Source organism: Salvelinus alpinus, chromosome 10, assembly GCF_045679555.1.
Source record: "Salvelinus alpinus chromosome 10, SLU_Salpinus.1, whole genome shotgun sequence".
Lineage (NCBI taxonomy): Eukaryota > Metazoa > Chordata > Actinopteri > Salmoniformes > Salmonidae > Salvelinus > Salvelinus alpinus.
In genome coordinates, this window is record NC_092095.1 from 26,597,652 (window position 1) to 26,610,453 (window position 12,802).

The following is a 12,802-nucleotide window of genomic DNA, read 5'->3' on the forward strand; positions in this document are numbered from 1 at the left end:
TGGCAGGGGGCTCCATCCAGGCTCCATGATCAGACTGACATGAGACAAATGAATGAGAAAATAGGTCAATATGTAATTAAGAAGTCAATAACCTCCATGATCAGACTATGAGATGATGAGACCAACATAAGACGTGATAATGAGAATATTTGTCGAAAACAAAATATTTGAAGAACAAGAAAGTATGTCATTATTGATACATTATCGGTTTTGAGAGCTCACACGTTAGGCACAATGTTGAGGCGCCCGGCATCCGCAGGGTTGTTCTCGCGGTGGGTGGACGAAGTCAGCTGACCATAGCGAATCTTCCCGTCCTCCAATCCCAGTGCAGAGGAACAGATGCCTGCATGCATCCCAATTCACATACTTCAGTACCTCAAGCCACAATCTATCATTTTCATTTCTAGTCAAAAATGGATTACTTTAAATAACAATTTAATATCAACTAAATTCAATAATGGCACTATTCTGAACAACTTCATGCATCCATGTCCAACTGACCTCTATACCCAGGGCCACCTGCCTGTGGGGTTCAGAAAAAACAAAAGGTTATTGTAACATGAAAAACAGAAGACACACAACCTCAGAAAACATGAATACACAGGGGTTATCAGGAGTGCCTTGACCTACTGTTGGTGTAGGGGTAGTCTTATGCAGAGTGACAGCGGCCATACTAGGGGTCCTTAGGGGAACTGGTGTGGGACTGTTAGGCCTCTCTGCCTGGGTGGTTTTATCGTGAGGGTAGCATCCTATCTCGTCCTCTCCATTGGGACAGTGGGGGATTCCGTCACAGCGCAGGGCTGCATCAATACAGCCCCCAGGTGGCGGACAGGAGTACTGACCTCTGGGACAGCCCCGTGGGCTTGTAGGTGTAGGGGAGGGCTGAGTACCTGTAAAAAAAGTTCAATGCATGAAACCAATGGATTTGGTTATGCTTCTCAGCATACTGTGCCTTTCTTCATGTACAATGTCTGTCTAACTATCTGACAACTATGATTAATGCATGTCACTACTATCACCATATCACTACTATCACCATATCACTACTATCGCCATATCACTACTATCACCATATCACTACTATCACCATATCACTACTATCACCATATCACTACTATCGCCATATCACTACTACCACCATTTCACTACTATCCACATATCACTACTATCACCATATCACTACTATCACCATATCACTACTATGACCATGTCACTACTGTCACCATATCACTACTATCACCATATCACTACTATCACTATGTCACTACTATCACTATGTCACTACTATCACCATATCACTACTATCACCATATCACTACTATCACTATGTCACTACTATCACCATATCACTACTATCACTATGTAACTACTATCACTATGTCACTACTATCACCATATCACTACTATCACCATATCACTACGTCACTACTATCACCATATCACTACTATCACCATATCACTACTATCACCATATACCTACTATCGCCGTATCACTACTATGAATCAATGAAATATGGGAACTGACCACAGCGCAGCTCGTCAGATCCGTCCCCACAGTCATTGACCCCATCACATACAACCCCCTTGGGCCCCGTGGGGACACAGCGCCCGTTACCACACTGGAACTCTCTATCTCTGCAGGGCCGGGCCGGGGTAACCGGGGAGAGAGGAGAGAGAGGAGAGGGGGTGGATAGCCTGCGGGAACCTAGGGAGAGGAGGAGGAGTGTTATCGGGGACTGTTATTGCTTTTAAACCATTTGTACTTACATTGACTCTATAGCATTTATTCTTATTGTTTTGCTGCTGTATGGTAGATTTTAATTTGTTTATCAAATATTGAAAATGTAGCAACTTTTCAAACCAATGCAACTGTAAATACTTTGTCCAACACACACCATTTTCACAGCCCATGAGTTCCAAGCGGAGGTAGATGCCGTTCTGGAAGTCGTGAGGCAACACACGCACAAACTGAGCCGACACCATCCTGTCCAGCCTGGTGTAGGACACACTCCGGTCGTCACGGTTACCCAAGAACACCTGGGGCATCAACATTGAAGTTGATTGGATTTTTTGTGTACCTTTATTTAACCAGGAAAGTAATTGAAAACACATTCTCTTTTACAATAACGACTTAAATTGGATGATGGGAAAGAAAATGGATTGCAGTGAAATTCAACAGCAAATTAGAGTTTTGCTCTGTTCCAATATGTACACTAGCATACTTCCTAAAATGAAGTGGGCATGCTAGAATAGATTTTGGAAAGTAGTTGGTGCTAGGGTTGATGGGTAGTGGGCACCTTGGCTCTGGGGCGGGCATCAGCAATCAGCTGTTGGTAGGTGTACCACTGTCTGCCATCGTTACTGAACTGCAGGTAGAAACTGGACACGTAGGTGTCAAACACACCTCCCCCTTGAGTCAGCACACCTGGTGGACACAGCGAGGGAGAGATAGAGAGGGAGAGATAGAGAGGGAGAGATAGAGAGAAATAGTGAGGGTGTAGAGAAGGAGAAAATAAGCAAAAAGAGTGAGATGTTAGAAGAGAAAACATTGATAGCGTTTTTATATCATGAATTAACTAGCACCCATATAATACTAACATGTGCATGTACTCAGCCACGCATACTATCCCCCATATACTTTGGCTGGAAGCAATATGACCCCCTGATTTGATTTGTTTTGGTTTGATTTGGTTTAAGTGGTTCATTACCAGTGATGTTGTGGGGTCTTAGCAGGTCCAGCTGGAGATATGGGGCCTGCACAGCTCCGCTGTGGCCCTCGGGGGCCCCTGTAGGAAGGTTCCTGTACTGCTCTGTGTCAGGGCTCCAGCCCTGCAGGTCCTTATGGGGGTCCCGTGCGTACAGACGCCCTGCCCGTGGAGGGTGACCCCACTGGTGTGAGGAGGCACTGAAGCTGGAGTCAGGGAGAGATTGGACCCCCAGGGGTGACCAGCACTCCTCTATACAAGCACAAACACAGCATACTTACAAATATATTTGATAAACTACAAATACCACCGATCAACAGATTAAATCTTGCGTTACATTTTGGTAGATCTCCAACAATATTCATCAGTGGTCTTTACATCAGATTATTCATAAATTATTCATAAAGCAGATGCAATAACAAAAAGCGCAAGGTAAAATGTGGGACAATGCATCTGATTATTGTTAAATCAATGAGTGTTTTCATTGTATCAGTCCCTATTCAAATAAATGGTTAAATAGATCAACGATACTGACCTCCAGGTGGAAGGGGGTACGTGGGGACCAGGGGTATACTGCCATCTGTTGGGGTGGAGGGTTGGACACTCACTGACACAGTAGCAGGTGTTGTTGCCACTGAAATGGTGCCATTGTCACCTGACAATAGGGAGAAATTCAGCACTGAAAAATCCCATTCCCACTGACATTCTGTCACCACCTAATATCCTCTGTCTAGGTTAACTGTGTTTGGTTAGCCAGATATAACCCCTACCTCAGGTTTCCATTTCAAATACAGATTTCAAAAGCTATCATATCAGCTAACATTTTAGTCAAATATAGATTTTTTCCCAGCTTGATATCGAGCATTGGAATCATTGACAAAAGGGGAACATATGGTTAGTAATGTACTAGATACTAGTTACCTTCACAATAACAACACTTGTCACCTTCCCCTGGAATCAGACTCTGACCCTGCAAGACAAAATACATTATTTGATTGTTGCTATGACACAGGGCCATGAAAGGAAACTAGTGAGTCGTGTGTCAACAGAACTATAGAGACTTTTTTCGAGGCGGTTGAGGGAACACATATGCTAGAACATTTACTTTAGATAAGAACCCTCTAGTCACACAGTGGTAGAAAAACACATTTTTAACATGATGTATTCTGGCATGGGCACACCAAACACACACGCACGCGCACACAGATGCACATGCAAACACACACACACACACATGCAGAGTTACTGTAAACCTCAGTGTTTCTGACCTGGGGGCAGCCAGTGGCAGCATGTTGGCAGTAGGGGGCACACTGCACTGTGAGGTTGGGCAGACAGTGGCACAGCTGGCACTGGCCCGCCTTCCATCGGTCCCCAACTGCATGGGACTGGCCATGGAACTCACACTCCTCACAAGGCTCTGTCTGACAGCTGGGGACAGACACACACACGCAGACGCGCGAGCACACACATACACAAACACATACACAAGGTCATTTTACCATCCCTCTGCAAGACTCCAGAGTACAGGATGTCCCATACATTTATGGGTGTAAAGGAATTCCACTCTTTAACAATTTCTAAGTATCACTTTTACTTGCAGTGTTATTGAAGTGGCTGTAAGTTGACATGAAAGGCAATGTGTTAAACAAACATTCATACGTAATGTAGTGTATTTAGATGTATTTATCATCATGCATAAACATGATGAATGTGATTGAATGTGTACTGTGTCTTTTACCGGCGAGCTTTCCTGTAGATTCCTCTGCACTTTCTCCCATTGCCATGGTTACTGGGGTTGTTGGGACTGCGGAAGGACCACTGGACACTCTGGACCCCACACGGTCCCAAACACTCCCCCCAAGCTGACCACGTCGACCAACCACAGTGGACTAACACACAAACACGCACACACACACACACACACACACACACACACACACACACACACACACACACACACACACACACAGACTACGTTACATTGTAATAATTTAGCAGACTCTCTTATCCAGAGCAATGAGGGTTTCGGCCCAACACAACCGCTAGGCTATCTGCCGCCCACACAGACAGTCAGCGATGCAGCAGTCTATTACAAACAACACATCTTGTCCAAGTACACTCTGCATTGCTTTCATAAGCCTTTACAGAATATTGAATGGACAGTAAAACATGTCAACTTGAGCTTGAACAGAGGTGAAGCCTGGGTCTTGTTAAAGAGACAGGAAATGAGAAAAGATGTAGGGACTAAAAGTGCTTTTAAAATAGGAAGTAGTACCATCTCTCCATGTAAGTACACTACTTTCCATAATCAAATGTTTTTATTGCCCCATTTCTTCCAACTGAACACAACCTAACAGGAGGGTGTACTGTGTAGTGTTGTGTAGACTAACCTGTACATTCTGGGTTCGGCTGGCAGTGTTGAGGTCTGCCTCTCTCACACGTACAGATCTCACAGTCCTTCTTGACATGCTGTCCAGGCCAGTACCGCACCCCGGCCACCTCACACACACACTCCTCCGGCAACACACACTGCTGGGCATGGTTCATCACCCGACCCTCTGGACACCAGCAACCTGCAGGAGAGAGGGAGGGAGAGAGGCAGGAGCAGAAGAGAGAGGGGGAGATGAGGAGGAGGGAGAGGGGGAGAGAGTAAAGTGAAGAATAGTGAAGGCTAGGGAACTCCCCGGCATGAACAAGTCCAGCATGACCAAGTGTGTGGCTAAACGCAGTGCTTTATACACACTGTAGGTCAGCAAACTATTCTCCATGTTGGTAAGCGTTCTGTTCTCTTGGGATCTGCAGCCAATAAATGTGATATTTGATCAAGAAAATATGACTACAGAGCACATCCTCCTCTCCTGTTCTCTGACCTGAGAAACATGGTGCAGTCGGGTCACAGACAGAGCCACTGCTGATGTGGGCACAGGACACTGGGCAGGGGGCACAGCTGAGTCTCACCAGGCCACTAGGACATGTGATGTTGGCACAGCCATCTTGAGGGCAAGGCTCTGGAGGGGGGGGGGGGGGGTGAGAGATAGTGAGAGAGAGAGAGAGAGAGAGAGTGAGAGAAAGAGTGAGAGAGAGAGAGAGTGAGAGTGAGAGAGAGTGAGTGTGAGAGAGAGTGATAGAGAGTGCGAGAGAGTGAGTGAGAGAGTGAGTGAGAGAGTGAGTGAGTGAGAGAGTGAGTGAGAGAGTGAGTGAGAGAGTGAGTGAGAGAAAGATAATTGTAAGTTCATGGCACTTCATCATTAGCCCTTCCATATCTTGTCAAATATATTTCAGTCTTAGTGGACTTACTGATTTCTGTGGCCAGGTTAGACTCTCCAGGGAGCTGTGTGCAATCTCTGCCCCCATTCTGGGGTGGGATGCAACCCCTCTGCCTTACCTCCACACCCCCACAATCCTTAGAGCAGTTAGACCACGTCACCCACGGCAACCAGTGCCCATCCACTGTTGACAAGAGGCAAGTATGTCACGCAAAGAGTGTTCACATTGTGATAACAATAACAAGGGAAATAACAAGTGATGATGATGATGATTATGATGTCGACAAAGATAACACATCTAATGATGAAGATTCAAATGACAATGATGATGATGATGAAGATGATGATGAAGATGCTATTCACTACTGTAAGTCGCTCTGGATAAGAGCGTCTGCAAAAAATGACTAAAATGTCAATGTAAAATGTAATGATGATTGCGATGATGATGATGTTGATGCTGATTGTGAAGACAAAAGTGATGATGATGAAGATACTACTGCCGCTGATTAATATCATGAAGGTTAACAACAACCACCATATGGCTCATCTCTCCCATCTCTCACCAGGACATGACGTGCTGAAACACTGCTGTCTCTGGGTGTCGTCCCCTCTGCACTGACCCAGGGCGTCCCCCAGGGGGCAGAGTCTCTGCCTACTCATGGAGCCTGTCCCACAGGAGAGGCTACAGGGACTCCAGGGGCCCCAAGGGGCCCAGCTTCTACAGCCCTGCTCATCAGAGGGCCCCCCTAAGGGCCCCAGCAGGGAGTCAGCACAGTCTGCCATGCCATTACACACCTAGAACAAACACAAAGAACCAAAACTAGAACAACACCTAGATCACTCCACTTAAAAGCCCAGTGCAGTCAAAATGCTGTTTTCCTGTGTTTTATATCATATAACACAGTTTATATCATACAGCTGATGAATCTAACACTGTAAAAGCTAAAAAAAAATATATGTATCAGTGTTATTTCCTGATAGTAGATGATTGAAAATACAATCTACACATGACCTTCTAATCAGCAGGGTTGCATGGGCGTGAGTTTCAGCTTTCCATGGTGACATCACCATGCGGTAAATTGGTTAATAGACCAATAAACAAAGAGAGTTCCAAACCACTCTGCCAATCACAGCTAGTTTTCAGTTTTCCCCTCCCAACTCAGACAACCTCCAGACAGTTTTCGAAAATTTGTGTTTGAGAAATATTTCTTTGCTAAAAGATTTCTAATAGATTTCTCATTTTAATGGAAATCTTTTAGAGTAAGGTTACCCAGAAAGTATTTGATGTAAAAATGACTGAATTGGGCCTTTAACATTCAGGGCAGCAATTTATTTGTAAAAAAATACAAGGGTTATATTCATCAGGCACCAAACAGAAGAAAAAGGACTGAAACTGAAATGTTTTCTGTTGTAAAATGTTTTTACTGTTGAATGTCCTAATGAACACGACCCAGGTATATACAAATGAATGACATGGTAAGATATTATACTGGGCTGCGTATTTTTGGCCTGAAGCGTTTGTTTTGTTCAATGTCAGAAAGCACTGAAGTAAAATGTTTGGTTAGGGGAATCTTACTGCTTTGAAGGAGACACACGATCCGTCCAGGCAGGTGAACTCAGGACAGATGTGACTGTTGTTCTTATCGCCAGGGAGAGCAGGGGGTGGGCTGGTCTTATCTAGTTACAGGACAATACAACCACAGACTATGGACTCAATTCAATCAAAACGACATTGAAAAGTCATTGAAATTGACCATCTGAAACGAGGTTTGCAGAGCTCCCTGTCTCTAAGTGATGCATCGCGTTAGATTGTCTTTTCCTCTCACAACTCACCACACACCAGCTCATCCTCTCCGTGTGGACAGTCGGCCACACCGTTGCACACTTGAGTCGCGTTCACACACGTGCGGTTGTCACATGGAAAGCTCCCAGGGCAAGGTGGGATCCTTGTAGAGCCTAAATAAAAACAGACGGTGCCCTTTTTTATAAACATCTGTTCAAATTCATTTATGGGATGCATGTACTCGTGTTGGTGTGTGTATATTTGCTGTAAATATATGTTGCATATATTAGTGTTAATATGCATGTATTATACAGTATGGTTCCTATCCAGTAGGTGTCAGCACGATATACAGTACGTTTCAAAAGTTGACACACCAACTCATTAATTTATGCTAAGAGTGTGCAAAGCTGTCATCAAGGCAAAGGGTGGCTACTTTGAAGAATCTCAAGTTTAAAATATATTTTGATTTGTTTAACACTTTTTTGGTCACTACATGGTTCCATATGTGTTATTTCATAGTTTTGATGTCTTCACTATTATTCTACCATGTAGAAAATAGTCCAAAAAATTAAGAAAAACCCTTGTCTGGTTCTGTATGTTTCATGTATTTTCCATCAGGTGCATTACTAACCGCAGTCGTCCACGCTCTCGTCGGAGGCGTCCCTACAGTGAGGTATCCCATCACATAGCTGCTGGTAGTCCACACACTGGTCACCACTGCGACATGGCACTTGGCCGTGGCCACACGCCCGGGGACAGCCCTGCTCGTCACTCCCGTCCAAACAGTCCGTCTCCCCGTCACAGTGCCACGCCCGGGGCACACACTGCCCATTGGCACAGGCAAACTCATAAGCCTGGCAGGCTGGGGTAAGAGAGAGGGGGGGGGTCAGTTTGGCCCTTACCCACAAGGCACCTAGCTAGGAAGGTCTTATAGATCTGAGAGGTTAAGATGGTTGTATGAAGTATATTTGTATGATGCAATATGGTTGTGTGAATCAATATGAAGTATATTTCACCCAGCAATCCAGATGAGAAATAAGTCCATACTGCAGATACCTATCCAATACTTTCAGCAGTGCCTTGTGGTAGGAGTTGAGGTGGTGGTTGGAGTTGGAGTTGTGTGGCAAACACTGTTGAGTAACTCTTGGGCAGAGTGCCAGCCTTCCCTCTTGACATTCTCAACAGTATTGTTGCTCTTACCAGAAGTGGGTGAAGTCGGGTTGATGGGTGTTGCTATGGTAACTGGGGCCATGGTGACTGGTTGACAGTTGTTCTGGTCCTCGTCCTCTCCGCCCTGGCAGTCTGTCACCCCGTCACATAGCTTGGTGGGTGTCACACAGGTGCCATCAGCACACAGGAACTGACCAGGGGCACAGGTCACTGTCACAGAAACAAAGGTTTAGCCACCACGCAGGGGGAGTTTGGACATGCAAAAAACACATGAAATAGGACAAATATAAGCACCCACCAGTTATTGTAATGTTATTGCATACACACAGGTACATGCATGCACTCACACAGACCCGCACGCCTGTCAGATGGTGTTTCCAGAGGCCTCAGAGCTCTCAATGTTGTTTGAAAATGTGTAATATCTAGGAATGTGTCATTCATAATGTATCAGTCAATATCAACCTGTTTTTAATGAATTACACATTGCAGTCAAATGTGTCATGTCAATATGTCTATTGTTTTCAAGTGATAGTGAGGACTGATTGTAAAGATTCACGTACCTTTGGTTGAACAGACGGCTTCATCGGTGCCAGAGGGACAGTCTTTGTGGCCGTCACACACCCTGTCTGCGGGGACACACTGGTCCCCAGGGCACTGGAACTCTCCCGGGGCGCACACACACCCCCTCTCATCACTCAGATCCCCACAGTCATCATGGCCATCGCAGCGGTGGAGGTAGAGCACACAGAGGCCCCCTGAACACAGGAACTCCCCCTGGCCACACACCACCCCGCACTCTGACCACACACAAAAACACTTGAACTTGAGGGGGAAAGACAATAATAGACTCATACATGTAAAGTACAAAATCGAAGGAACGTATACATGAATAGAAATGGTTATAGACACGAACATACAGTGCATTCGGAAAGTATTCAGACCCATTCCCTTTTTCCACATTTTGTTACGTTACAGCCTTATTCTAAAATCTCCTCTGCCTCCCGAGTGCCTCCCGAGTGCGCAGGTCTACGGCACTGCATCGTAGTGCTTGAGGCGCCACTACAGACCCAGGTTTGATCCTAGGCTGTGTCGCAACTGGCCGCAACCGGGAGACCCATCATTGGACAGCGCACAATTGGCCCAGCATAGTCCGGATTAGGGGAGGGTTTGGCAGCGATGAGACAAGACTGTAACCACCAATTGGATATCACGGAATTGGGGAGAAAAAGGGGTAAAAAGTACAAAAAAATACAATTACAATAATAATCTCATCTATCTACACACAATACCGCATAATACGGGATCAGCGGTCTAAGACACTGCATCGCAGTGCTAGAGGCATCACTACAGACCAGGGTTCGATCCCGGGCTGTATCACAACCGGCCGTGAACCAAGATTCTCTGGTCTGATGAAACCTAGGTTGAACTCTTCGGCCTGAATGCCAAGCGTCACATCTAGAGGAAACCTGGCACCATCCCTACGGTGAAGCATGGGGGTGGCAGCATCATGCTGTGGGAATGTTTTTCAGCGGCAGGAACTGGGAGACTAGTCAGGATCGAGGGAAAGATGAACGGAGCAAAGTGAAAACCTGCTCCAGAGCACTCAAGACCTCAGACTGGGGTGAAAGTTCACCTTCCAACGACCCTGAGCACACAGCCAAGATGCAGGAGGGGCTTCGGGACAAGTCTCTGAATGTCCTTGAGTGGCCTGAAAATAGCTGTGCAGCGACGCTCCCTATCCAACCTGACAGAACATGAGGATCTGCAGAGAAGAATGGGAGAAACTCCCCCAAATACAAGTGTGTCAAGCTTGTAGCATCATACCTAAGAAGACTCGGGGCTGTAATCGCTACCGAAGGTGCTTCAACAAAGTACTGAGTAAAGGGTCTGAATACTTATTTCCCCATTTAAAAAATAATGATTTAAAACAGTTTTTTCTTTGTCATTATGGTGTATTGTGTGAAGATTGATGATGAAAAAAAACAATTTAATCCATTTTAGAATAAGGCTGTAACGTAACAAAATGTCGAAAAGGTCAAGGGGTCTCAATACTCCGAATGCACTGTACACACCTATGCTTGTTAATACTAATATGAAATTAGACAATAATAGACACCTACACACATCGAGTACAAAAACACACTTATGGACACTAGACAGACATACATTTCCAATCACACCCACCTTGCTCATCAGACCCGTCAGCGAACCCACAGTCCAGGCGTCCGTCACACACGCGGCTGGCGGGCAGGCAGCGCCCGCTGGCACACTGGAACTCCCCCGGCGGGCACAGGGGCATAGGGGTGGCAGGCCCACAGAACTCCTCGTCTGATTGGTCGGCACAGTCCGGGTGCCCGTCACAGCGCAGCGCCAGGTCCACACAGGGCCCGCTGGCACAGCGGTATTGCCCCGGGGCACAGGTGGACGGGCACAGCTCGTCAGAGCCGTCACCGCAGTCGTCCTCGTTGTCACACACCCATAGGGAGGGGACGCAGCGTCCCCCCGTGCACAGGAACTCTGACTCCTGACAGGAGGAGGGAGGTGGGCACGGGGAGCCCTCACATTGCCATAAGCCCTCAGTACATGAGCTGGAAGACCGCAGATATACAGAATACATCAAACCCATAAAAACACCTTCCAGGTAGACATAAACACACAGGGCAAATCCTAACAGGACTTACTATCGAAGTTAGTATCCTTTCTATTCATTCACCCAGCCACAGAACCTACCACAAAACATATACCACAAAACTAATAAAATGTTCCTCTCAGGTGTGTAAAATGACAAAATCAGTCTAGCTGAACTGAGAGCCATGTGTTAGTAAGTATCAGTTTTAACACCCCAAATGAAAAGCCCACATGTCAAATTGGCCTCACACGACACGGGTGATGGTTTATGAGTTGAGCCGATAGGTGAGGGGACAGACTGACCAGTTCTGGCAGTGCTGGGTGATGCTTGCCCCGGGTGGGAAAACAGAGGCTGCCCACTCACACGGACAGAGCGAGGGCGCCACGCAGCCTTCACCTGTAGGGGGAGACGGAGTCAGGGCAAGGATATGATAAAACAGGGAGAGTTTCTGGGGCGTGCAGGGTATTGTTCCAGCTAAGCACTAACACATCGCATCTAATCAACACCCCGAATGGAAGTCCATGATAAGTTGAACCAGGTGTCTTAATGCTGGGGTAGAATAAAAGCCTGCACATCACCAGGCGCTCTCCAGGACCGGCGTGAATGATGACAGACGGGAAAGAACTCTAAACTGGATTGAGATGTAGCCCTTGTTGTCTTACTGTGGCGGAGAGTGCCCGCGGGGCAGAAGCAGCCCTCCACACAGGAGAAGGCTCCACACTGGGAGTCAGGGCTCTGGGCTTCACTGGGACAGGTGGGAGAACAAGCCGGCCCACAGGCCTCATAAACCAGACCATTCTCACACTGCAGGGCTACACAGAGGAGGAGGAGGGTGGAGAGAGGGCGGGAGGAATGGAAAGAGTTCATTTGCATTTTGTCACGCAGGGTGTAAACATGTGTAAAAAGGTCTATCCAAGGTCTATCCAATTCAAATGAATGTTGCTCAATCTGTGTCAATGTCCAATCCGTGTGTGTGTGTGTGTGTGTGTGTGTGTGTGTGTGTGTGTGTGTGTGTGTGTGTGTGTGTGTGTGTGTGTGTGTGTGCGTGCGTGCGTGCGTGCGTGCGTGCGTGCGTGCGTGCGTGCGTGCGTGCGTGCGTGCGTGCGTGTGCGTCAAGAAGAGAAGCTGTACACACGGCAGAGTTCCTGGGACCGCCAGGGGATGTAGACACCACGCCGGTTACACTCCTCAGCATAGGCAGCGATGGCTGTACACAGACACTCACAGTCCCCCCCAGAGTCACATCTAA

General features: G+C 46.7%; 1 protein-coding gene across 1 annotated transcript in view; it reads right to left on the reverse strand.

Annotated features, from left to right (window-relative positions):
- The window catches only part of sspo (SCO-spondin), a 76,738-nt gene that overhangs the window by 47,491 nt on the left and 16,445 nt on the right, over positions 1 to 12,802 (reverse strand). Inside the window, exons 25-49 of the mRNA XM_071331073.1 lie at positions 12,689 to 12,798; positions 12,216 to 12,365; positions 11,856 to 11,949; positions 11,109 to 11,512; positions 9,485 to 9,721; positions 8,955 to 9,134; positions 8,386 to 8,616; positions 7,805 to 7,927; positions 7,548 to 7,648; positions 6,535 to 6,766; positions 6,003 to 6,155; positions 5,576 to 5,713; positions 5,096 to 5,278; positions 4,444 to 4,594; positions 3,974 to 4,133; positions 3,627 to 3,675; positions 3,241 to 3,360; positions 2,709 to 2,957; positions 2,298 to 2,425; positions 1,896 to 2,037; positions 1,526 to 1,705; positions 631 to 890; positions 502 to 523; positions 223 to 343; positions 1 to 34 (exon numbers count right to left, since the gene is read on the reverse strand). The exon at positions 1 to 34 is cut by the window's left edge and continues 180 nt beyond it. Of these exons, the coding sequence (XP_071187174.1) occupies positions 1 to 34; positions 223 to 343; positions 502 to 523; positions 631 to 890; positions 1,526 to 1,705; positions 1,896 to 2,037; positions 2,298 to 2,425; positions 2,709 to 2,957; positions 3,241 to 3,360; positions 3,627 to 3,675; positions 3,974 to 4,133; positions 4,444 to 4,594; positions 5,096 to 5,278; positions 5,576 to 5,713; positions 6,003 to 6,155; positions 6,535 to 6,766; positions 7,548 to 7,648; positions 7,805 to 7,927; positions 8,386 to 8,616; positions 8,955 to 9,134; positions 9,485 to 9,721; positions 11,109 to 11,512; positions 11,856 to 11,949; positions 12,216 to 12,365; positions 12,689 to 12,798 (3,952 nt within the window). The remainder of the gene's footprint in view (positions 35 to 222; positions 344 to 501; positions 524 to 630; positions 891 to 1,525; positions 1,706 to 1,895; positions 2,038 to 2,297; positions 2,426 to 2,708; positions 2,958 to 3,240; positions 3,361 to 3,626; positions 3,676 to 3,973; positions 4,134 to 4,443; positions 4,595 to 5,095; positions 5,279 to 5,575; positions 5,714 to 6,002; positions 6,156 to 6,534; positions 6,767 to 7,547; positions 7,649 to 7,804; positions 7,928 to 8,385; positions 8,617 to 8,954; positions 9,135 to 9,484; positions 9,722 to 11,108; positions 11,513 to 11,855; positions 11,950 to 12,215; positions 12,366 to 12,688; positions 12,799 to 12,802) is intronic.